This window comes from Leucoraja erinacea, chromosome 2 (genome assembly GCF_028641065.1).
Source record: "Leucoraja erinacea ecotype New England chromosome 2, Leri_hhj_1, whole genome shotgun sequence".
Classification (NCBI taxonomy): domain Eukaryota; kingdom Metazoa; phylum Chordata; class Chondrichthyes; order Rajiformes; family Rajidae; genus Leucoraja; species Leucoraja erinaceus.
This window is the reverse complement of record NC_073378.1, coordinates 61,259,891-61,285,308: the sequence shown is the minus strand read 5'-3', so window position 1 is coordinate 61,285,308 and position 25,418 is coordinate 61,259,891. Positions and strand designations below refer to the sequence as shown.

The following is a 25,418-nucleotide window of genomic DNA, read 5'->3' as shown; positions in this document are numbered from 1 at the left end:
TTTCAGTTTCTTTGGTCTTTTGACTTGATTGCTTTTGAATGTTTCCAAATCTCAAACATTTGGAGAGCACTGTTTTGATATCTCCAATTAAGTTGACACGGGCAGTTAACTGGATAAAGGTACAAAGGTTCTTTATTAGTCACATACACCAATTGGTGTAGTGAAATGCGTATTGCCATTGCAGCACATAAAACAAGAAAACAACATAACAATAATAAGGATATTTAAACATAAAAAAACATCTCCCCCCGCAATGGTTCCCACTGTGAGGGAAGGCACAAAGTCCAGTCCCCATTCCCATGTCTACCCATAGTCAGGCCTATTGAGGCCTCTGCAGTCGCCTTTTCGGAGGCCCGATGTTCCAGGCCCTTCTCGCCAGATGATGGTGCTCCGGCGTCGGGAGAATCCTCTCAGCAGCTTGGGGAAACCTGGAACGGCTGCTTCCTTACCGGAGACTGTGGCTTCTGAAGCCGACAGACCGCGCTGGATGGAGCTCCACCACTGGCGATCTAGGTGAGAGATCCCAGGCTTCCGATGTTAAAGTTCAGCGCCGCCGTCCGCAGCTGGCCGCTCCACAGACCCGCAGCCCCGCGATGTTTCATCGGTGGTCTTCAGCTCACCGGTGGTCTTCAGCTCTCCCGGGCAAGGCATATCCCATTCCGCTCCGCGATAGCGCTCCAGCACTGTGCCGCCGCCAAGGCAGAGTTTCTGGCCGGTCCCCTCAGGAAACGCCACAGGCCCGCTGGTAGGCCAGGAGGACGGGTCGAAGGTGCTGCCCGGAGAAAAGCCACCTCTCCGACCAGGTAGGGACTCCTGAAAAGCAGTTTCCCCCTTTCCCACCCCCACGTAAAGAAAGACTAGAACTCCGAAAAACAAAAACTCGACTAACTAAAACATTTTAAAAAAAAGATGAAAAAACGGACAGCTGCAGGCTGGGCAGCCATGACCATACAGGGCAGCGCCCTGGATAAACATTAATATGTGAGGTGCTATATTTTAGTGGGTACTTTGAAAATCAAAAAACTTGTGGAAATTGCTAAAAATTCATTTATCCTCTGAGGGTTGCAAGGTTTGGAAAGTTTAAGAGTGAGCTTGCCATGCAGGTGTTAGTTTTTTAGTTTTGTTTAAACCGAGGTATACTAAAAGGCTTTTTTGTTGCATGCAATCCAATCAGCGGAAAGACTATAGGTGATTACAATCAAGCCGTCCACAGTGTATAGATACAGGATAAAGGGAAGAACAAAATAGAGAGAGTACAGAGGAGATTTACTAGAATGTTGCCTGGGTTTCAACAACTAAGTTACAGAGATAGGTTGAATAAGTTAGGTCTTTATTCTCTGGAGCGCAGAAGGTTAAGGGGGGACTTGATAGAGGTCTTTAAAATGATGAGAGGGATAGACAGAGTTGATGTGGACAAGCTTTTCCCTTTGAGAATAGGGAAGATTCAAACAAGAGGACATGACTTCAGAATTAAGGGACAGAAGTTTAGGGGTAACATGTGGGGGAACTTCTTTACTCGGAGAGTGGTAGCGGTGTGGAATGAGCTTCCAGTGGAAGTGGTGGAGGCAGGTTCGTTGGTATCATTTAAAAATAAATTGTATAGGCATATGGATGAGAAGGGAATGGAAGGTTATGGTATGAGTGCAGGCAGGTGGGACTAAGGGAAAAAAAAAGTTGTTCGGCAAGGACTTGTAGGGCCGAGATGGCCTGTTTCCGTGCTGTAATTGTTATATGGTTAACATTTACTGCAGGATAAAGTCTAGTAAAGTCTAATTAAAGATAGTCCGAAGGTCTCCAATGAGGTAGATGGTCGTTCAGGACCACTCTCCAGTTGGTGATGCGATGGTGCAGTTGCCTGATAACAACCGGGAAGAAATTATGAATGCTGCCTGAAAAAATTGGGTTCTTTTTTTTTCACCTTTTGAAAATCATGACCACTCCTAGGTAACCACATTTTCATGGTAACCCAGTCACATTAAAAGCTAGAACTCAACTATGATTTTTCATTCCTTCAAAGAATGGGGGCTTTGCAGGCTAGCATTTCATTATCCATGCTGAATTGCCCTCGAGTAGGTTTTGGTGAGCTACCTCCTTGAGTTGTAGGGATACCTACAAGGCTTTTGAAATTCAATTGTGAACGCCTTGAGGTAAAGAACCGGTTTATCTGATTATTTTTTTTTGTACTTCCTTGTCAGTCTTTACTGATCTGTGTACAAGGACACACAAAGTGATTTTTTTTTTTAAAGAAACGGATACCTCAGGTCTGTGTTTTTAATCCTGCTGGAGTACAAGCCATACTTCAATGTAAATGTAAAATGTTCTAACTGGCTTGATTTGCTTTGGTTCGTTATGATGTGCCAAGATGCTATGGAAAAACTTTGTTTTGCTTGTTATCCAGGCACATGGTATCACACATCAGTACACCAGGTAATGTAAAAGAAAAAATAAACAGTGCAGAATATAGTGAAAGCTATATAGTCACAGAGAAAGTGCAATTAAAATAAAGTGCAAAGGTTGCAATGAGATAGATTGGAAGGTCAGGAAATTCATCTCTTGTATATGAGAGGTCCTTTCAAGAGTCTGAATCTGGTGGTGTATTGTTTCCAGCTTTTGTATCTTCATCCTAACCATAGATGAAAGAAGAGTGAAATACCTGGATGTGAGTGGTTGATTATGTTGGCTGCTTTCCCAAAGCAACATGAAGTATAGATGGAGTTGATTGAGGGAGACTGGTTTACCTGCTGTTTCCAGCATTTTCCATTGTTGCTTTAATAAAATAGTATTAGATTGGGCTTTATTCCTATAACCTCCCCAGTGGAAATTAGCAATGTGTCATAGATTGCTATGGAAGCATGGTATTATACAGCATGGAAACGGGTCCTTTTTCCCAAGGTCCACGCTGACCAAAGTGCCATCCTGAACTATTCCATTTGCCTGTCTTTTGGCCCATATTGCTACAAACATTTCCTATCCATATACATGCCCAAATGTCATTAACTTTGTAATTGGATTTGCTTCCTGTGGCAGCTTGATCCAAATATTCAACATCCTTTGTATGATAAACTTGCCTCTTAGTTCTCCTTTAAATCCTTTGCTTTGAATGCAGATGGGAAATGCAAAGGAGACATTGGAATAATACATTTATAAACAATGTACCTACACTGCCATGAGTTGAGTATTAGCCATGAATATACAAATACTCACCTTTGTAACTTATCTTGCTATTTCTGATGCATCATCAGAAATAAATAAAAGCTCATTTTAGACTGAAGAGTTTTAAGAAAACAATTAATCTCGGTTACATCAGTGGGGATGCCATTGTGGTTCACAGTTTGTAAAATTATTTTTATTTTAATCATCACATAAAATCCTGTGTAATATGCAACAGATTTATTCTATACCTTTTTGCTATGTCCTGCAATCTATAAACGATTGATGGTTTACCATAAACATAATAGTCGATGTTTGAATAGACTGATAGATTTGCTGCTGCTCGGAAGAAAGCTATTCATCCCTAACATACTAAGATTTAGATTTATGTTTCAAAACAAACATGTCAATCAATTTGTCACAGGTCATCACTAAGCCTTACAGTGGGTAGTGGGTCCGATCTGCTGATAACAATCGAAGAACTTGGAAAGCAAATCAATGGAACCATACAACAAGCATCCAACCTACAGATCAAAATAAATGAATTGCTTGGACCAACAGGTAACATAATAATGGCATATAACCTTTCTGACTATCATACTTACCTTGGTGACTAACTCAATGGACTTTTTTTACTTCTGTCGATATTTTGACAATTGCCATCCTAAATGATAACAGTAGTAATTAGAAGACATACACTGATCAGGTGTGCATAATTGATGTTTGGCTAGAGATTTTGTTTTGGAGCATTTATATATTTTAGAAAATGACATGGTGGGATAAGGGGTAACTGGACAGTGTTAGTTTCGAGAAGCTATTTCACAGGTAAGTGAAGAATTAGCCTGGAGCCTAGGCTGACCAAGTGAAGAAAAGATATGATCAGGTCAGGCTGTATCAGGCATGGTAGGCTGTGGATTGTTCATTAAACTCTCCAACACCAGAAGATAAAGACAAAGGGTATGGAAAAACGTAGGAAGTGCGTCAGTCTCTGTGGAGAGGGTAACCTTTTCAAGTCAATAACCCTATTCCAGATTTGTAATAGTGAGAAAATAAGTGTGTCAAAAATTGCAGAGAGAAGGTGGGGTAAAGAGAACAAAGGGACTGCCTCTCAGGGTGACCAAAGTTGTTCAGGTAACACTATGCCTTTGATCCTATCCAGCATCTAGGGGCAGCACTGTGTCGCAGCTGTAAAGTTGCTGCATTACAGCACCAGAAACCAAAATTCGATCCTGACATTGGGTGCTGCCTGAACGGAGTTTGTACATTCTCCCTGTGACTGCGTGGGTTTTCTCCGGGTGCTCTGGTTTCCTCCCACATTCCAAAGACGTGCAGGTTTATAGGTTATTGGCTTCCCTAAGGATAGAATTAGTCTACAGGTGATAGCTGGCCAGCTGGGACTCGGTGGGTTGAATGGCCTGTATCCACGATGTATCTGCAAAACTAAAACTAAAACTAACTAGTTAATAGATAAACAAGGGCAGTTAAAAAGGGTAACAAAACAATGGAAGAAGACAAGAAACTGCAGCTGCTGGAATCTTGAGCAAAACACAAATAGCTACATGAACCCAGCAGATCAGGGATCAACGGGAGAGGGAATGGACAGATGATTTTCATGGGACAGGACACTTCTTCAGACTGATTAGTGTAGAGTAGTATTGACAAAGGCTAGAGGTGAAAAGGAGATAAAAGGGTGTCAGATGGCGAGAAGAGGAGTGAAATGTAAAGCTGGAGGGAGGGATATGGGTGGAATGGATAAGGGGGGAAAGAGGGGAGATAAAAGTGAAATTGGGTACTAGGGATGGGAGATGAGTGATGAGAAAGGAGCAGGGTGATTGGGATGTAGTGGGTTAATGTGCACTCACTGGAGTGGCAGGGGTTACAGGAAAAAGAGGGAGAATGGGGGTTGGGGGTATTACTTGAAACTGGAGAATTCAATATTCATAGCGTTGGGTTGTTAGCAACCCAAAAGCAATTTGAGATGTTTGCTTGTGTTCTCACTATGGCAATGAATGAAAGAAAGGTTGGTTTAGGATTGGTGGTTAAAATGATTAGCAACCGGGAGGTCCAGCAGAGCCTGGCAGACAGAACGCCAATGTTCGGTGAAACATTAATCTAGTCTATGCTTGGTCACGCTAAAGTGAAGAAGACCACTCAGGAACACCGAATACAAAGGATGAAACCCAATCAGTTCCCCTCAACCAACACTCTCCGTCTGGTGAACTTCTCCTCACCTTTAACAACTCTGTTGAGTCTCACTTCAAGTCAAAGGTGTTGCTTGTGCCCCTGCTATTCCTGTCATTTTGTTGGTTACATTGAACACCCCTGGTTCCAAATGTACCCAGCACTATTCCCCAACTCTTTCTTTCTGCTGCTAACCATTTTAATTTCCATTCCCATATTGATCTTTTTGTCCTTGGCCTCCTCCATTGCCAGAGTGAGGTTACACACAAACTGGAGGACCAGCATCTAATATTTCACTTGGATAACTTACAACCCAACAGTATGAAAATTGAGTTCCTCAATTGCAAGTAATATCCCCCTTCTCTTCTGTACCTCCCTCCTCATCCCAGTGGACACACATTCTCCCACCCCACCAGTCATCCTGCTCCTCTAACCTCCTTTATACATTCATCTCCCATCCCTGAATTCCATATTTTATTTTGTTCTTTCTTCTTTCCCTTCCACTTCCCAATGTCCCATTCCACCCATATCTTTCATCTGGATTTATATTTCACTCGTTCTCTTTGCACTTTATCTGACATCCTTTTGTCTACTTTCCAGACTTTGTCCTTTGTCATTTACTCCCCCCCCCCCCCCCCCCCCCCCATCTGCCAAGGTACCCCCACTCACCTGTATCCACCTATCATTTGCCAGGCTTTGTTCCGCCCCCACCTCTCTTTTCCAGCTTTCTTGCCTCTGCTCCAACCAGTCTGAAGAAGGATCCCCTCTGTCCATTCCCTCCAAAGATGCTGCCTGACCTGCTGAGTTCTTCCAGCACTTTGTGTTTTGATCAACATGTTGGAACTGAGAGACGCAGAATACAGCTGTTGCTTGAAATTGAATCAAAAGAGAATGTTAGAAAGATTAAGCAAATTAATCAGCACCAGCGAAAAGCTGAGTTCATGTAATTGGTGGATGGTTTTTGGTTCTTGGTTACTTAGATGATTAGTTTTGGAACATATGTGGCAGGTTCAGACGAGGAGATGAGGCCACAAACAGATTGGCCATGATCATATTGAATGGTAGGGTTGGCTTGAAGGGCCAAATGCCAAACTATATTTCCTGTGTTTTGTGATTTAAAAAAATAAAAGTAAGTTCCTTCTCCAGCTTCAAGCTAGACTGATTGATAGGCTCCAGGACAGTCTACAGCACAGGAGGTTTTATGGTTTTATGAACGCAGATTGAGGGATTCTACGCTACAATATCTCTTGTATAAAGGTCAGAACAAGTATAGAATTAAAGCATAGATTTCCGTCCTTGATCTGAATTATATTGAGGTCCTATGGTATCATTCAAATGTTTGCATGCCTATTACTAAAAGTTGTTTTATGCCTTGCAAAGATTGCATATGTTCTATATGAGCTGATGTGGACTGCAAAGCTGTGCTTGACTTATCTTATCTTTATCAGGTGAATCTGCGAATAATGGATCATCCATGGTAAGTGATTAAATTAGGACATCGTATTAAAAATCAGTTTATTGTAGTTTATTAAAATCAATTGTGTTGCATTTTCTGAAATGAGAGTGCCATAAAGTAACAGTCATTGAGTCATTCAGCAAAGAAACAAGGGGTAGCTCTGCTGGTGAGGAATGGAATACAGTCCCTTGCGAGGGAAGACATAGGGACTGACGAGGTAGAGTCGCTGTGGATTGAGTTGAGGAATTGTAAAGGCAAGAATCTACAGACCCCCAAATAGTAGCCTGGATGTAGGGTGTAAGTTGCAGCAGGAATTAAAACTGGCATGTAACAAAGGTAATACCACTGTGGTGATGGGGGATTTCAATATGCAGGTAAACTGGGAAAATCAGGTTGGTCCAGGACCCCAAGAAAGAGTTTGTAGAATGCCTCCGAGATGGATTCTTAGAGCAGCTTGTCATGGAGCCGACCAGAGAAAAGGCAATTCTGGATTTAGTGTTGTCCAATGAACCAGATATGATGAGAGAACTCGAGGTAAAGGAACTGCTTGGAGGTAGTGGTCATAATCTGATTAGTTTTAATCTGCAATTTGAGAAGGAGAAGGTTAAATCGGAAATGTCAGTGATGCAGTTGAACAAAGGGGACTATGAAGGCATGAGAGAGGAGCTGGCCAAGGTAGACTGGAAAGGGATCCAAGCAGGAATGTTGGTGGAACAGCAATGGCAGGAATTTCTGGGCATAATTCGGAAGACACAGGCTCATTTCATTCCAAAAAGGAAGAAAGATTATAAGGGGAGTAGGAGGCAACCGTGACTGACAAGAGAAGTTAGGGATAGAATAAAACTAAAAGAAAAGATGTATAACACAGCAAAGAGTAGCCGGAAGCCAGAGGATTGTGAAACTTTCATAGTACAACCGAAGGAAACAAAACGGGCAATACGGGCTGAAAAGATGAAGTACGAAGGGAAGCTGGACAGGAATATAAAGGACATTAAAAGCTTCTTTAGATATGTTAAGGGAAAAAGAGTAGCAAAGTCAAATGTGGGTCCCTTGTAGGCAGACACGGGTGAAATTATTATGGGTAACAAGGAAATGGCAGAAGAGTTGAATAGGTACTTCGGATCTGTCTTCACTAAGGAAGACGCAAACAATCTCCCAGATGTACTGGAGGACAGAGGATCTAAGGGGGTAGAGGAACTGAAAGGAATTTTCATTAGGCGAGAAATAGTATTGGGTAGGCTAATGGGACTGTAGGGTGATAAATCCCCGGGGCCTGATGGCCTGCATCCCAGGGTCCTCAGGGAGGTGGCTCTAGAAATAGTGGACGCATTGGTGATTATTTTCAAATGTTCAATAGATTCAGGATCAGTTCCTGTGGATTGGAGGATAGCTAATGTTATCCCACTTTTCAAGAAAGGAGTCGGAGAGAAAATGGGGAATTACAGACCAGTTAGCCTGACTTTGGTGGTGGGAAAGATGCTGGAGTCAATTATTAAAGGGGTAATAATGGGGCATTTGGATAGCAATAAAAGGATTAGTCCAAGTCAACATTGATTTATCAAAGGGAAATCATGCTGGACTAATCCTCTGGAATTTTTTGAGGATGTGACGAGTAAAATGGATGAAGGGGTGCCAGTGGGTGTAGTGTATCTAGACTGTCAGAAAGCATTTGATAAGGTTCCGCACGGGAGATTGGATATTATTGATTGGGAATTGGGAGCAACACTAGCAAGTTGGTGGATGACACAAAGCTGGATGGCAGTGTAAACTGTGCAGAAGATGTTAGGGGGTTGCCAGGGTGACCTGGACAGGTTGAGTGAGCGGGCAGATGCGTGGCAGATGCAGTATAATATAGATAAATGTGAGGTCATCCACTTTGGCGGCAAAAACAAGGGGGCAGATTATTATCTCAATGGGGTTGGATTAGGCAAGGGGGAGGTGCAGCGAACCTGGGCGTCCTTGTACATCGGTCACTGAAAATTGGTGTGCAGGTACAGCACGCAGTGAAGAAAGCTAATGGAATGTTGGCCTTCATAACAAGAGGATTTTAGTATAGGAGGAAAGGTGTTCTTCTGCAGTTGTATAGGACTCTGGTGAGACCACATCTGAAATAATGTGTCCAGTTTTGGTCTCTTAATTTGAGGAAGGACATCCTTGTGATTGAGGCAGTACAGCGTAGGTTCATGAGATTGATCCCTGGGATGACGGGACTGTCATATGAGGAAAGAATGAAAAGATTCACTGGAGTTTAGAAGGATGAGGGGGGGGGGGAATCTTATAGAAACTTATTGAAGGACTGGAGAAGCTAGATGCAGGAAAAATGTGAAATTGTGGAATTCACTACCACAGAGGGCACTGGAGGCCAAGTCACTGGATGGACAAGAGAGAGTTAGATAGAGCTCTAGGGGCTAGTGGAATCGAGGGATATGGGGAGAAGGCAGGCATGGGTTATTGATTGGGGATGATCACAATGAATAGCGGTGAAGGGTCAAATGGCCTCCTGCACCTATTTTCTATGTAGAAACGGGCCCTTCTGCCCAATTTGTCCTTGCTAACCAAGATGCCCCATCCAACTAGTCCTACTTTCCTGCATTTGGCCCATATCCCTCTAAACCATTCATATCCATGTACCTGTTCAAATGTCTTTTAAATGTTGCTATAGTATCTGCCTCAACTACCTCCTCCAGCAGCTTGTTCCATATACCCACCATCCTTTGTATGAAAAAGTTGCCCCTTGAGTTCTTATTAAATCTCTCCCGTCTTAAACCATTGTCCTGTTTCTTGATTGCCCGACTCTGGGTAAAAGACTTTGTGCATTGACCTTGTCTATTAATACTTAATTATCTTAATTTTGTTAGCTAAGGCATGTCTGAAATGGTTCCTTGATGCACAGTAATTACAAATTTATGTGCATGTTTCTGTCACTGCTGACACCAATTTTATATTTTCTTGCTTGTAGAAGTAAATCCTGTCATGCAATTCATTTTTGACAAATCTAATTTGCTTGCTTTATATTAATAGATGGCTCTGAATGAAATGGAGACAATCACTTCCATAATAGAAAGAATTCACAATGAAACATATACCTGGGAAATTCTGTTTAATCTTCCAAACCTGTTGGATGTACTGATGAATGAAGACTTTTTAAGCAGAGGGATTGGTATCATGGCTGAAATGCTGATGAATCTAAAAAGGTATGGATTTATTACATGCAGAGATAAGAGTTGAGGAAAGTGGTGGGGAGGGAAATCTGGGTGTGATCAACATACATATAAATGCTGATTCCGTGGTGTATAATATTCAATCAAAGGGAATAAGACAAACCTGTCAATTATAGGCCAATTTGTACAATATGTCATAAGTAGGGAAGCTATTGGAAGTAATAATTCAGGAGTAGACTAATATGTAGAAAAGTATTGACCAGTAGGAGAGCCTACTCTGACCAAGATACGCCACCCAGGGTAGTCCCATTCACCCATGCCTGACCCATATCTCACTAAGCCTTTTCTAACCATGTATTAGCCCAAATATCTATTTAAATGGTGTTATGAAAGAATGAGATATGCACAAAATTACTTGTTAATAATGGCCACAATTCTGAGATGGCACTTTGCATAGTTGATGGGTGAATGGTACAGGTGATTATATTGTTGCAGGTGTCCTTAGCTGGAAGGAAAATTTTATCACTGGGACAAATTATACACTGAGCCAGGATGACAACACACCCATGATAAGATTGCTTGACTTTGTGAGAAAAACATGCTTTTCCTGTTGCGTGCAAGATGCCACTCCTTTTTATAGAATGAGTTTCAGTTATTTGTTTTATTGTTTGAACTGGAATGTCGGCCTACAAGGGAGGGAAGCCAAGTGAGTTGCGGTCGTCTTCACTGCACAGTTTAAAATGCAAACATCCCTTATGATTAAGGGATTGATTGATTTGTGTGGATTCCATATTTTACTGTGTCTCACTTAAAAATAGATGTACAATTCTTCTTATAAACTGTTCTCCTATTTTTTTTTTGATTCATTGTACTTTTCATTTTTGACTTGGCTATATGGAGATAATTTAATGTCATCAATTACAAACGAGCATAAAGACATTTTTTAAGCATGGAGGTTTTGAGGCAGGTTTCTACTTTAAGATTTTGTAGTAGAAATGGCACAATTTATTTAATGCTCAGTATAAACAGTGAGTAGCACTGAATGACAACCTCTGAAAACGATAAGAATTTGGATTCTAGCATGCAAAGGAATTTAGTAATCATGGTGTTAATATGAATTCTGTGGATGATGAGCCACTTGTGGATGATAGGCCATATAATGGTGTACCACTTGCCTTTATTCCAAATCGGAATATAGTAATTCACAGGCCTTAGCTGTTTCCTGAAATAAGCAGAAGTGAGTAGTTGGTCAGCTGGTTGGAGAGAGTGTGTCCCTGCTAGCTAATTCTTCTTTCAAGATCGTATCTCCAGAGTAAGGGTAGCTTGCTTCCACACCATTTAAACGGGTTCTCACAAGGTAGGTGTGGGTTGGTAGATCCTTGCTGTGGTGGGCTGTGGATGTGATGTGCTCCACTGGGAAAACCCTGTAAAATGTTGACCACTTCCCATATCTTCTCTCATCAATGAGGGAATGCACCAATGCCTACAAGGTGCTAGCACAGTCTATGGTCGTTTAAGGAAAGGTTTATTTGACGATCCAGACTCGGCCTTGGTACATGGTCTACCAGGCAGCAGTATCTTTGGTCCTCCCATGTACTTCAGAGACCTATGGTAGGTATCTCATGACACTGAAAAATACCACCAACGATATCTCTGTAAAATCGTTTTAAATCACGGGAATGACAAGCAAACCAAATCCGTTTTTTTCCACATTGATCTTATTAACCATTTATGAAAGATTAGATTGCTGTTTGTAGTTTATAATCAATGATTTGGATGAGATTATAGAAAGTATGATTTGTAAGTTTGCATATGACAATAAAGCAGGTGGTATCGTAGATAGTGAAAATGGTAATCAAAAATTACAGCAGGATCTTGGTCAGTTGGGCTGATGATTGGTTAATGAAGTTTAATGCAGAGAAGTGTGAGATGTTGCATTTTGGAATATTAAACCAGGGCAGGACCTTCACACTGAATGGCAAGGCTCTGGGTAGTGTTGTCGAGTAGAGGGATTTAGGCGTGCAGGTGCATAGTTCCTTGAAAGTGGATTCACAAGTACATGGGGTGGTCAAGGTGGCTTTCTGTAGATTGGCCTTGATCAGTTGGGGTACCAATAATCGAAGTTGGGATGTAATTTTACAGTTGTACAAGACGTTGATGATACCACATATGGAATATTGTGTTCAGTTTTGGTCACCCTGCTATAGGAGGGATGTTGTTAAGCTGGAAGGTGTGCAAGGATGTTGCCAGAACTTGAGGGCTTGAGCTACAGGGAGAGGTTGGACAGTCTTAGACTTTAATCCTTAGACCACAGGAGGATGAGGGTTGATTTTATAAACATGTGTAAGATCAGCAGGGGGTACATCCAAAGTATTTACTCAGAGCATGGTAATCAAGAACCAGAAGACATGGGTTTAAGGTGAAAAATGTAATAGGAATCTGGGGGGGGGGGGCAACTTTTTTTTTCACAGAGTGTGGTGGGTATATGGAGTAAACTTTTAGAGGAGGCAGTTGAGGCAGGTACTACAATAGTATTGTAAAAACGTTTATACAGGTACAGGGATAGGAAAGGTTTTGAGGGATGTGGGCTAAATGTGAGCAGGTGGGACTAGTGTAGATGGGACATCTTGGTCAACATGGACAAGTTGGGCGGATGGATCTGTTTCTAAGTAGATTAACCTCATATTAGCTCATTGGCTACCAACCACAGATCCAATCTGGCATATTTCACCTTCAATATACAGCCAGCTTAGTTAGTGGCAGTGTTGCCAAGCCATTTCCTGCAATTTAAGAGCATTCAATTAGCTTGGAGTGATTTTAACCACCTATTACTGATATCAGTGCCCACTGGGTTCTGCTTTATATTCTAAGCAATAGTCTAGATACCAGGTATCCACAACTGATTTTAATACGGAAGGCATTTCCTCTTGACCGATAGTAACCCCATTGAATTGTTGAGTGTAAAGTGAGCCTTTCTAAAATTGAAAACAAATCCAAAGGTTATGAAGCTGGGTGTGGCTCGATTATGGTTGCATACGGTAAAATGCAAAACAATTTTGGAGACAAAGGCATGAAAACAATGGCTTTATGCACTCAGCAAGCAAAATAGGACAATGCTGGCAAATCAATCTGGAGTTTCCACGCCGAACCTCCTGTCTCTTGCATTTTCAACCTCTGCAGTCAATAATGGGACCATTGTGGCCTATTTAGTTCACTGCACATTAGAAAGGAAGTAACATCTTTAGAGAGGGTGTGGTGGGCTTTTACCAGAAGGCCTCGGGGATGCTTGACTGATTACAGTGAGAAATTAAAGATTCAGAGGATATTTAATATGTGGTCAATATTATGAAGTATTTAGTATTAAAGGACAAACTGTTCCCACTGTCAGAAACATTTGACTGGTGGGAAAAACATTAAACCGATTCACAAAAAAGGAGTAAAGGAAAAATGTAGAAGATTATGGTGTTTATGATCTGGAATGTAATCTGATAGATGGGAAAACAGATTCAACAATAATTCCAAAACTACTGACCTTCTCAAAAATAAATCGGAAAATGCCGGAAATAATTTGAAGATTAGTGAGCATCTATGGAGAGTCAAGAGTATTTAATTGTCATATTCACTGGAAGTAAAACAATACCGTTCTTACTTGCTGCAATGTTTACAGACACAATAACTAGACAATAGCCAATAGACCAAGGTTTCCCAACCTGGGGTAAATTACCCCCAGGGGGTAAATTTCACCTACCCAGGGAGTAAAGTTATTGATTCTGGATTTGTACATATTTTTTCTCATTCACTGACTGTTTGGTTCTGGTATACTGGTATCTGTTCATCATTAGTTCATAAATAAGTGAAATAACATTGTTATGTGCTGTTAGAGTTGCCAGGGATAAACGTGACGAAAAAGGTTGGGAACCCCCGCAATAGACAATACATGCAGTAGTAGGCCATTCGGCCCTTCGAGCCAGCACCGCCATTCACTGTGATCATGGCTGATCATCCACAATCAGTAACCCGTTCCTGCCTTCTCCCCATATCCCTTGACCCGCTATCTTTAAGAGCTCTATCTAACTCTCTCTTAAAAGCACGGAGAATTGGCCCTCACTGCCTTCTGAGGCGGAGAATTCCACAGATTCACAACTCTCTGGGTGAAAAAGGTTTTTCTCATATCCATTCTAAATAATAATAATAATAATAATAATAAATTTATTTGCGGGCGCCTTTCAAAGTCTCAAGGACACCTTACAGAAATAAACAAGAGAGAAAAAACATTGTCGGAGTAAAATAAATAATAAGGACATCACCAATACACAAATTAAAGACAGAATTCGCTCCAAAGACAAAAAATCAAAAACACAATGTGAAGAGAGATCAGTGGCAGCTAAACTACGCCAGCGTCCACTCTCCCTTCCGACAGCCACCTTGGACACAAACTAACATATTCACAGTACACACAAAAAATCATCTCCCCCCCCCCCCCCACAATGGTAACCACTGTGGGGGAAGGCACAATGTCCAGTCCCCATCCCCAGTTCTCCCATAGTCGGGCCTATTGAGGCCTCCGCTATTGCCACGGAGGCCTGATGTTCCTGGCCGTTCTGGCCGGGTGCTATTGAAAAGAGTCTTTTCAGCGGCTCGGCCACCTGGAACGACCACTTCCTAACTGGGGACCGCGGCTTCTGAAGCCAACAAGGCTGCGCCGGTTTGGAGCTCCCAGGCTCCCGATGTTAAAGTCGGCGCCGCCTGCTCCGCCTGCTCCACTCCGCAGACCCGCAGCCCGGAGGTGTTGATCTCGGTGGTCACAGCTCACCAGATCTCCAGCGCATCGATCCAGCGCGGCGACCCAGGCAAGGCATGGCCCGCTCCACGATAGCGCACCAGCGCTGTGCCGCCACCGAAGCCGAGGTGCTGGGCAGTCCCCGCCAGGAAACGGAGCTCCACGCCCGCTGGTAGGCCACGAGGACGGGTCGACGGGGCAGCCCGGAGAAAAAGCTGCCTCACCGACCAGGTAGGGACCTAGAAATATTGTTACCCCCTACCCCCCACATTCAAAAGTATATCTCTCCCACAAACAAGGCACAGGACTCACTAAAACTGCAAAAAAAAGTAAATGGATGGCTGCTGGTTAGCAGCCATTCCCCAAGATGGCTCCTCCTCCTCCTAAATGGCCTACCCCTTATTCTTAAACTGTGGGCCCTGGTTCTGCACGTCCCCCAACTCCGGGAACATGTTTCCTGCCTTAGCTTGTCCAATTCCTTAATAATCTTATATTTCAATGAGATTCCCTCTCATCCCTCTAAACTCCAGTGTATACAAGCACAGTTGCTCCATTCTTTCAACATATGACAGACCAGCCATCCTGCCACCCAGCTTTGTGTCATCTGCAAATTTGCTAATCTAACTTCCATCCCTTCATCTAAATCATTTAAACAATCTAAATGTACATAATTTTTTGTAGCCAGAACCTAATCATACAAGCTGAAGTACATCATTCATCCCTAATACAATGTCCATAATATCTCTATGATGCTGAGGTAGGATTGTGGTTAGTTATGGTTGTTCAGTGTAGTTCACGAGCCTAATGGTCAATGGGAAGTAGCTGTCCTTCAATCTACAGGGAACAGTTTTCATGCACCAAAGGTAGCATGACAAGAGTGTGGCTTGGGTGGTGTAGATTTTTGATAATATTAGCTCCCTTCTTGAGGCAGCATCCCTGCCGTGTTTGTGAGGTCAATTGCTATGATGGACTGAGTCATGTCCATCACTCTCTGCAGCTTCCTATGTTCTTAGACGTTTGAGTTGCCAAACTAGGCTTTGGGCCGAGCATCAAAAAAGTGTCTAGTGGCCAATGCCCATATTACACCATGGGCAGCCTATTTCCGTGTTGCAGTCCATTTAAACTATATTTATTATGCCTATATATATCTCGTAAATATGACTGTAATCATATATAATTAAGTATAATTATATTATATTATATAAAATAATATGATGAATATAATTGTGAGTTTTTTTTTAATGACACTGTCGCAGAGGTCCTGCTCCTGAACCAGCCTAATTAATGGGTGAGGGCAGTTCTTGTGTTCCTCCCTTTACTGAATCCCACTGACTGCCAGTGTGCAGAGTGGGAGTCATGGCCATAGTGTGACTGGGGTAGTCCCAGGCTGGGGGACAGTCTTGCAAGGCATCTTTCAGCCGCTTTAAATAGGAAATGTAATGAGACTGCAGCAGAGGTCCCAGGTTTTAGGGCTCATGAACCTGCCTAATTAAAGGGTCAGGACCGATCCTCTGGGTTCCCCCTTTTACTGAACCCCACTGACTGCCATAGTGGGGAGAGTGGGGGAATGGCCATAGTGGGACTGGGGCAGTGCCAGGCTGGGTGGCAGACCTGTAAGAGACCTGTCTTATTTCTGATGTAAATGTCACATCCTGACCAAGAATCAAATACTTTGATGTTTGCTCGCTGAGTATTCATTTTAAGCTACAATAAGCCTATATACATGATAAGAGACACCCCCCGATGGTGCCTTTCCAAATGAGGGTGATTACCTTTAACCTAAAATAACCCTAAAAGTGTTGCATTGTTTGAGTGTTTGTGTGTCTGTCTGTGTATACATGTCAAATGTATATGTGTGGATGGATGCAAGTGTGTATGTATGGATGTATGTGTGAATGGATAGATGTGTCAATGTATGTGTGGATGTGTGTGTGGATGTATGTGTGCATGGAAGTGTACATGTATGTCTGCGTACGGATGGATGTGTATGTGTGTGTGCATGCATGGAAGTGTGCGTACGGATAGATGTGTGTGTGGATGGGTGTATTTATGTGTGGATGGGTGGGCTGTTGCACTGTCATTCAGCAGCACTCCATTATCATAAGTAATTCACTCATTGTTTAAATAATTTGACCAAATAAACGGTGAATCGATCGATACTAAAATAAAACTTTATATAATCATTTATTTCCCCAATTTATTTGTATACATTACATCTGATCGTCATCTGAATATTCTTCATCAGATTCCATGTCTTTTGATAAGTTTTGATGTCCATTGATAAGTTAGTTCAAGTTCACATGGAGGGCCAGGCAGAGGCTACAAAAAAACATCTCATAGTCATTAAGTCTGCATGGACTTCACTTCATAACATTTCAACCTCTTATTAATGTTAATGAGAATAACACTTACTACCATAGATAAATTAGTTCAAGTTCAAGTTCACATACACCAATTCATTTCTACATAAACATCAGCCATTTCTGACCATTTCTCACTCCAATGGCAGCCTATAAAGTGCAATGAATATTCCTCCATTTTTCTCCCGTGGTCGGGGCCTGGAAACGGCCGCTACAGACGGCACTATGTACAGCCTTCCTCCCCCGCCCGCGTTCGCGAATCGGCCGCTACTTAATTGAGACCGCGGCTTCACTATGTTAAGTACATAGGCCCCGCGATCGGAGCACTTTTTCCCAGTAAGTTATTGCAGGCAGCTCTGAGATTAGATGTTAAAGACTTATTAAACTACAACAAGTGAAAATGTTTAATTTGCCTTGTGTTATGGCTAAACATAGTTTAGGCCCTCAACTTCATGAGTGAATGAGTGAGTGAACGGGTGAGTGAGTGAATGAATGAATGTGAATGTACAGACTCCAAATCTCATTTTTTCACATTATAAAAGGGTGCAATTAAATTAATTAAAGTCCATACAGATTCATTTTCATAAATTCAGACTTTAGATCTTACCTTTCAGTTTGAGTTGATTTATAAAGTTTCACTGATTTCACGACTTTGTGTTGCAGCATCTCAGCAGGGACTTTGCTTTCAAGACTTTCTTCCACTTCTCTGCACTTAGCTACACATTCTTCAGACTTCTTAATGGTTTTCTCACTAAATTCAATTGCCCTGCTGCAAGTTTCCATGGCATGTATTCCACAGAACTAGAAAGAACCTTCATCGGAATCTCCAGTAAAACAGGCATCAGTGAAGTCCTCTCAGCCATGTTGTGTGCTAGCCTGAAGCAAAGCACGTGATTGGCCAACTGGCATCCAACTCTATGTTAAACGTGTTTGATTGGACGAAAAACACCCGAAATTTTTCCGTTTTTTCTCTAATTTAATAAAAATGTGCAAGTCTTGTTCAATATGAGTTTCAGGGGTGATTTATATAATATTTTTACACAATATAACCATATAACAATTACAGCACGGAAACGGTATCTCGACCCTTCTAGTCCGTGCCGAACACTGATTCTCCACTAGTCCCATCTACCTGCACTCACACCATAACCCTCCATTCCTTTCCCGTCCATATAACTATCCAATTTATTTTTAAATTATAAAATCGAACCTGCCTCCACCATCTTCACTGGAAGCTCATTCCACACAGCCACCACTCTCTGAGTAAAGAAGTTCCCCTTCATGTTACCCCTAAACGTCTGTCCCTTAATTCTCAAGTCATGTCCTCTCATTTGAATCTTCCCTACTCTCAGTGGGAAAAGCTTATCCACGTCAACTCTGTCTATCCCTCTCATCATTTTAAAGACCTCTATCTAGTCCCTCCCCCCTTAACCTTCTGTGCTCCAAAGAATAAAGACCTAACTTGTTCAACCTTTCTCTGTAACTTAGTTGCTGAAACCAAGGCAACATTGTAGTAAATCTCCTCTGTACTCTCTCTATTTTGTTGACATCCTTCCTATAATTAGGCGACCAAAATTGTACACCATACTCCAGAATTGGCCTCACCAATGCCTTGTACAATTTTAACATTACATCCCAACTTCTATACTCAATGCTCTGATTTATAAAGGCCAGCACACCAAAAGCTTTCTTTACCACCCTATCTACATGAGATTCCACTTTCAGAGAACTGTGCACCGTTATTCCAAGATCCCTCTGTTCACCTGCTGTCTGCAAATGCACACCAAATGCTTTCTGACAGTCTAGATACACTACATCCACTGGCTCCCCATCATCCTATTTACTTGTCACATCCTCAAAAAATTCCAGAAGATTAGTCCAGCATGATTTTCCTTTCATAAATCCATGCTGACTGGGACTAATCATTTTACTGCTATCCAAATGCCCCATTATTACATCTTTAATAACTGGCTCCAGCATCTTTCCCACCAGGCTAACTGGTCTGCATTTCCCCGTTTAATATACTCAATTAATATCTATACTCAATGCTCTGATTTATAAAGGCCAGCACACCAAAAGCTTTCTTTACCACCCTATCTACATGAGATTCCACCTTCAGGGAACTGTGCACAGTTATTCCTAGATCCCTCTGTTCAACAGCATTCCTCAATTTGCTACCATTTACCATGTACGTCCTATTTTGATTTGTCCTGCCAAGATGTAGCACCTCACACTTATCAGCATTAAACTCCATCTGCCATCTTTCAGCCCACTCTTCCAACTGTCATAAATCTCTCTGTAGACTTTGAAAATCTACTTCATTATCCACAACACTACCTATCTTAGTTTCATCTGCATACTTACTAATCTAATTTACCACACCAACATCCAGATCATTGATGTACATGACAAACAACAGTGGACCCAACACAGATCCCTGTGGCACCCCACTAGTCACTGGCCTCCAACCTGACAAACAGCCACCCACCATTACGCTCTGGCATCTCCCATTCAGCCACTGTTGAATCGATCTTGCTACTCCACCATTAATACCCAACAATTGAACATTCTTAACCAATCTTCCATGAGGAACCTTGTCAAAGGCCTTACTGAAGTCCATATATACAACATCCGCTGCTTTACACTCATCAATTTCCCGAGTAACCTGTTCAAAAAATTCAAGAAGATTAGTCAAACATGACCTTCCAGGCACAAATCCATGTTGACTGTTCCTAATCAGACCCTGTTTATCCAGATGCTTATATATATTATCTCTAAGTATCCTTTCCATTAATTTGCCCACCACTGATGTCAAATTAACAGGTCTATAACTGCTAGGTTTACTCTTAGACCCCTTTTTAAACAATGGAACAACATGCGCAGTACGCCAATCCTCCGGCGCTATTCCCGTTTCTAATGACATTTGAAATATTTCTATCATGGCCCCTGCTATTTCTACACTAACTTCCCTCAATGTCCCAGGGAATATCCTGTCCGGACCTGGAGACTTATCCACTTTTATATTTTTCAAAAGTGTCAGTACTTCCTCTTCTTTGAATCTCAGTTTCCATAGCTACTCTACTTGTTTCCCTTATCTCACATAATTCAATATCCTTCTCCTTGGTGAATACAGAAGAAAATAAATTGTTCAATATCTCCCCCATCTCTTTTGGCTCTGCGGATAGCTGTCCACTCTGACTCTCTAATGGACCAATTTTATCCCTCGTTATCCTTTTGCTATTAATATAGCTGTAGAAACCCTTTGGATTTACTTTCACCTTACCTGCCAAAGCAACCTCGTATCTTCTTTTAGCTGTTCTAATTTATTTCTTAAGATTCGTTTTACATTCTTTATACTCCTCAAGCACCTCATTTTCTCCATGCTGCCTATAATTATTGTAGATCTCTCTCTTTTTCTGAATCATGTCCAATTTCCCTTGAAAACCAGGGCTCTTTCCAATTTTTACTATTTCCTTTCTACCGAACAGGAACATAAAGATTCTGTCCTCTTAAAATGTCACCTTTAAATGTCCTCCATTTCTCTCCCACATCTTTCCCATAAAACAAAATGTCCAAATTCACTCCTTTTAAATCCTTTTGCATCTCATCAAAGTTAGCCTTTCTCCAATCAAAAATCTCAACCCTAGGTCCAGTTCTGACTCTCTCCATAATTATATTGAAACTAATGGTATTTTGATCACTGGACTCAAACTGTTCCCTAACGCATACCTCTGCCACCTGACGTGTCTCATTTGCTAACAGGAGGTCCAGCACCGCCCCTTCTCTAGTAGGTACCTCTATGTATTGCTGCAAAAAACTATCCTACACACGTTTTACAAACTCCAAACCATCCAGCCCATTTACAGAATGTGTTTCCCAGTCTGTGTGGAAAATTGAAATCTCTCACAATCACTACCTTGTGCTTACTACTAATATCTGTGATCTCCTTGCATATTTGCTCTTCCATTTCTCGCTCCCCATTTGGCGGTCTATAATACACCCCTATAAGTGTTGCTACCCCTTTTCCGTTTCTCAGTTCCACCCAAATAGCCTCCCTAGCCGAGCCCTCTAATCTATCCTGCCAAAGCTGTAATATCTTCCCTGACAAGCAATGCAACACCTCCACCTCTTGCTCCTCCAATTCTATCACACCTGAAGCAATGAAATCCTGGAATATTTAGTTTCCAATCACAGCCCTCCTGCAACCATGTTTCACTGATCGCCACAACATCATACTTCCAGGTGTCAATCCAGGCTCTAAGTTCATCCACCTTTCTTACAAAGCTCCTAGCATTACAATATACACGTTTAAAAAACCCACCCCCTCTTATTCTCTGTTTATTGTCTTTTTCTTCTTTCTCCCCTACATTTTGGGTCAGAGTGCTACCCTTCTCTGCCTCCTGCCTCACACACTGACTGCTAGCTTTCCCTATTTGAGTCCCTCCCCCCAACTGTTCTAGTTTAAAGTCTCCCCAATAGCCTTTGCAAATCTCCCCACCAGGATATTAGTCCCGCTCGAGTTCAAGTACAACCCGTCCTTTCTGTACAGGTCGCACCTTCCCCAAAAGAGGTCCCAATGATCCAGAAACTTGAATCCATACCCACTGCACCAGTCCCTCAGCCACGCATTTATCCTCCACCTCACTCCATTCCTACTTTCACTGTCGCGTGGTACAGGCAGTAATCCTGAGATTGTTACCTTTGCAGTCCTTCTTCTTAACTCTCTTCTTAACTCCCTAAATTCTCCTTTCAGGGCCTCTTCTCTTTTTCTACCTATGTCGTTGGTACCTATATGTACCACGACCTCAGGCTCCTCTCCCTCCCATTTCAGGATATCTTGGACACGTTCAGACATCCCTGACCCTGGCACCAAGGAGGCAAACTACCATCCGGGTCTCCTGACTGCGTCCACAGAATCGCCTATCTGACCCCCTGACTATAGAGTCCCCTATTACTGTTGTCCTCTTCTTTTCCTTACCCTTCTGAGGACATTTCATGTAGTTTATGTGGACATTTCATGTAGTTCTGTGACTTGGGTCACGAAACACTGGAATAAAGCTCCTCGGCCCACGGCCTAGTAATCAATCAATATGCTCTTCACTGTACACCTGTAGAAGTTTGATTGAGTAGTCAGCCGATGAAGTACCACCGCGTGCCACAGGTAGGCAGGTACTGCTTGGTTGATGGTGGATAGTTTGGGAAGTGGTGAACTCTTGCCATTTACACCAAGATTCTGTGTGTTCCTGATAAATGGACTTAATTGCCAATTACATCCCATATACTTTTTTTTTTTTTTTCATTTTGTGCAGTCCTTGGTCAGGGATTCACATGTTAATGAGGATATTACATTTTATAAATGATTTTAGTCACTATCCCATCTCAGAGCTTAGGATAGAGGGATTGTTTCAGGAGTTGGACAGGTGAACAATGTCTCCTGTCCATTGGAGTCATTGGGTCTAAATATGAATTGAAATTTAAAAAAAAACACTTCAAAAGCTGGCATAAGGTCATAAGTGACAGGAGTAAAATTACGTCATTTGGCCCATTAAGTCTATTCTGCCAGTAGACACAAAATGCTGGAGTAACTCAGTGGGTCAGGCAGCATCTCTGGAGAGAAGGAATGGGTGATGTTTTGGGTCGAGACCCTTCTTCAGTCTACTCCACCATTCAATCATAGACATAGAAATATAGAAATTAGGTGCAGGGAGTAGGCCATTCGGCCCTTCGAGCCTGCACAGCCATTCAATATGATCATGGCTGATCATCCAACTCAGTATCCCGTACCTGCCTTCTCTCCATACCCTCTGATCCCCTTAGCTACAAGGGCCACATCTAACTCCCTCTTAAATATAGCCAATGAACTGGCCTCAACTACCCTCTGTGGCAGAGAGTTCCAGAGATTCACCACTCTCTGTGTGAAAAAAAACTCTTCTCATCTCGGTTTTAAAGGATTTCCCCCTTATCCTTAAGCTGTGACCCCTTGTCCTGGACTTCCCTAACATCGGGAACAATCTTCCTGCATCTAGCCTGTCCAACCCCTTAAGAATTTTGTAAGTTTCTATAAGATCCCCTCTCCAGCTCCTAAATTCTAGAGAGTATAAACCAAGTCTATCCAGTCTTTCTTCATAAGACAGTCCTGACATCCCAGGAATCAGTCTGGTGAACCGTCTCTGCACTCCCTCTATGGCAATAATGTCCTTCCTCGGATTTGGAGACCAAAACTGCACGCAATACTCCAGGTGTGGTCTCACCAAGACCCTGTACAACTGCAGTAGAACCTCCCTGCTCCTATACTCAAATCCTTTTGCAATGAAAGCTAACATACCATTCGCTTTCTTTACTGCCTGCAGCACCTGCATGCCTACCTTCAATGACTGGTGTACCATGACACCCAGGTCTCGCTGCATCTCCCCCTTTCCCAATCGGCCACCATTTAGATAATAGTCTGCTTTCCCGTTTTTGCCACCAAAATTGATAACCTCACATTTATCCACATTATACTGCATCTGCCAAACATTTGCCCACTCACCCAGCCTATCCAAGTCACCTTGCAGTCTCCTAGCATCCTCCTCACAGCTAACACTGCCCCCCAGCTTAGTGGCTGATCTATCTCTCCCTCCCAACCCCATTCTCCTGCCTTCTCCCCATAACCTCTGATACCTGTACTGATCAAAAATATATCTATCTCTGCCTTAAAAATATCCACTAATTTGGCCTCCACAGCCTGTGGCAATGAATTGTAGCGGATCCACACCGACCCCTGCAGAACACCACTAATCACTGGCAGCCAACTAGAAAAAGCCCCCCTTTGTTTCCATTTTTTGCCTTCTGCCACTTGGCCAATCTTCTATCAATGCTAGTACCTTGCCACTAATACCATGGGCCCCATTTGTTGTTCAGCAGCCTCACGTGTAGCAGCTTATCAAAGACCTTCTGAAAATCCAAGTAAACAACATCCACTGACTCTCCTGTGTCGACCTTGCCTCAAATTTTCAAACTTCTTCAAAATTACAACAAATTTATCAGGCTAGATCTCTCCTTAGCAAAACGATGTTGATGTCGGCCTATTTTAGTATGTGCTTCCAACTACCCCAAATATCCACATTCTTAATAATGGACTCTAATATTTTTCCAATCACTGAAGTCGGACTTACTGGTTTAAAAATTCCCTTCTTTTGCTCACTCCCTTCTTAAACAGTGGAGTTATGTTTTGCGATTTTCCATTCGTCTGGTACTATTCCCGATTTTAGTGATTCATGAAAGATCACTACTAACAAATCCACAATCTCAACAGCTACCTCTTTATAAACCTGGGGTGCAGTCCATCTGGTCCAGGTGACATCCTCCTTCAGACCTTTCAGATTCCCAAGCACCTTCTCCTCAGTAATAGTGACTGCATTCTCTTCAGCCCCCTGACTATCTTGAAATTCTGACACATTGCTGGTGTCTTCTACTGTGAAGACTGATGCAAAAAACCTGTGCAGTCCATTCTTTATTCCTCATTACTACTATGAGAGCTTAGAAGGAAATAAGTGTGGCAGTGAAACTGTTACGATATGAGACGATACGATAGAACTTTATTAATCCCTAGAGTCTGCAGAAATTGGTCTGCAGCTCCCCGGGACACTCGTGCCACATTGGGAATGCTTTAAAAGCTGGCATAGAAACAATGAACCAAATGGATTCTTCTATCTCATAAGAAAATCTGAGAAAATGAAGTAAAGCATAATACATCTGGGGATGTGGTGAAATTTGCAAATATCAGCCTGACATGGTTGTACATATGGAAGCAATTGTTTAATCCATCCTCCTGATTCTTCATCACCATTCCTGAGTATGCCGTGTCCTTAGGAAGAGCACAGCCATCAAAGGTCGTGGCATAGAGTTGTACAGTCTGCGGGCGATGACCCTGAGAGTTCTGAATATTTGCTGGATGATCAACCATGATCAGGTTGAATGGTGGTGCTGGCTCGAAGGGCCGAATGGACTACTCCTGCACCTATTGTCTATTGCCTTTCAATGCCAAGAAGTCTCATGGTACCAGGCCAAAGATAGCCAAGGAAAACATATGCTGATTCCAACCTATCACCCCATGTCAGATAAGGGATTAATAATTCTTGCTGTAGAAGGATCACTGATGCCTTATTTTCACTTGTCTCCTACATAAATCATATGCAATGGATACCTATACATTTTTTTTGTCAATATATAAAATTACCTTGTTATTGAACTGTGTCAAATTAAATGCTTGAGCTAAACTTTGAGACTGATATTAAACTTGACCAAACCCCGGAGTGTTCCAGGAAACAGAATGTCTTTACCACAGGAAC

At 42.2% G+C, this 25,418-nt stretch overlaps 1 protein-coding gene across 2 annotated transcripts in view; it reads left to right on the top strand.

Annotated features, from left to right (window-relative positions):
• LOC129710522 (ATP-binding cassette sub-family A member 13-like) overlaps positions 1-25,418 on the top strand; it is a 231,706-nt gene that overhangs the window by 8,894 nt on the left and 197,394 nt on the right. For both annotated transcript variants that reach the window (XM_055657542.1, XM_055657554.1), the window contains exons 4-6: positions 3,575-3,711; positions 6,780-6,808; positions 9,809-9,981. In XM_055657542.1, coding sequence (XP_055513517.1) covers positions 3,575-3,711; positions 6,780-6,808; positions 9,809-9,981 — 339 coding nt within the window. The remainder of the gene's footprint in view (positions 1-3,574; positions 3,712-6,779; positions 6,809-9,808; positions 9,982-25,418) is intronic.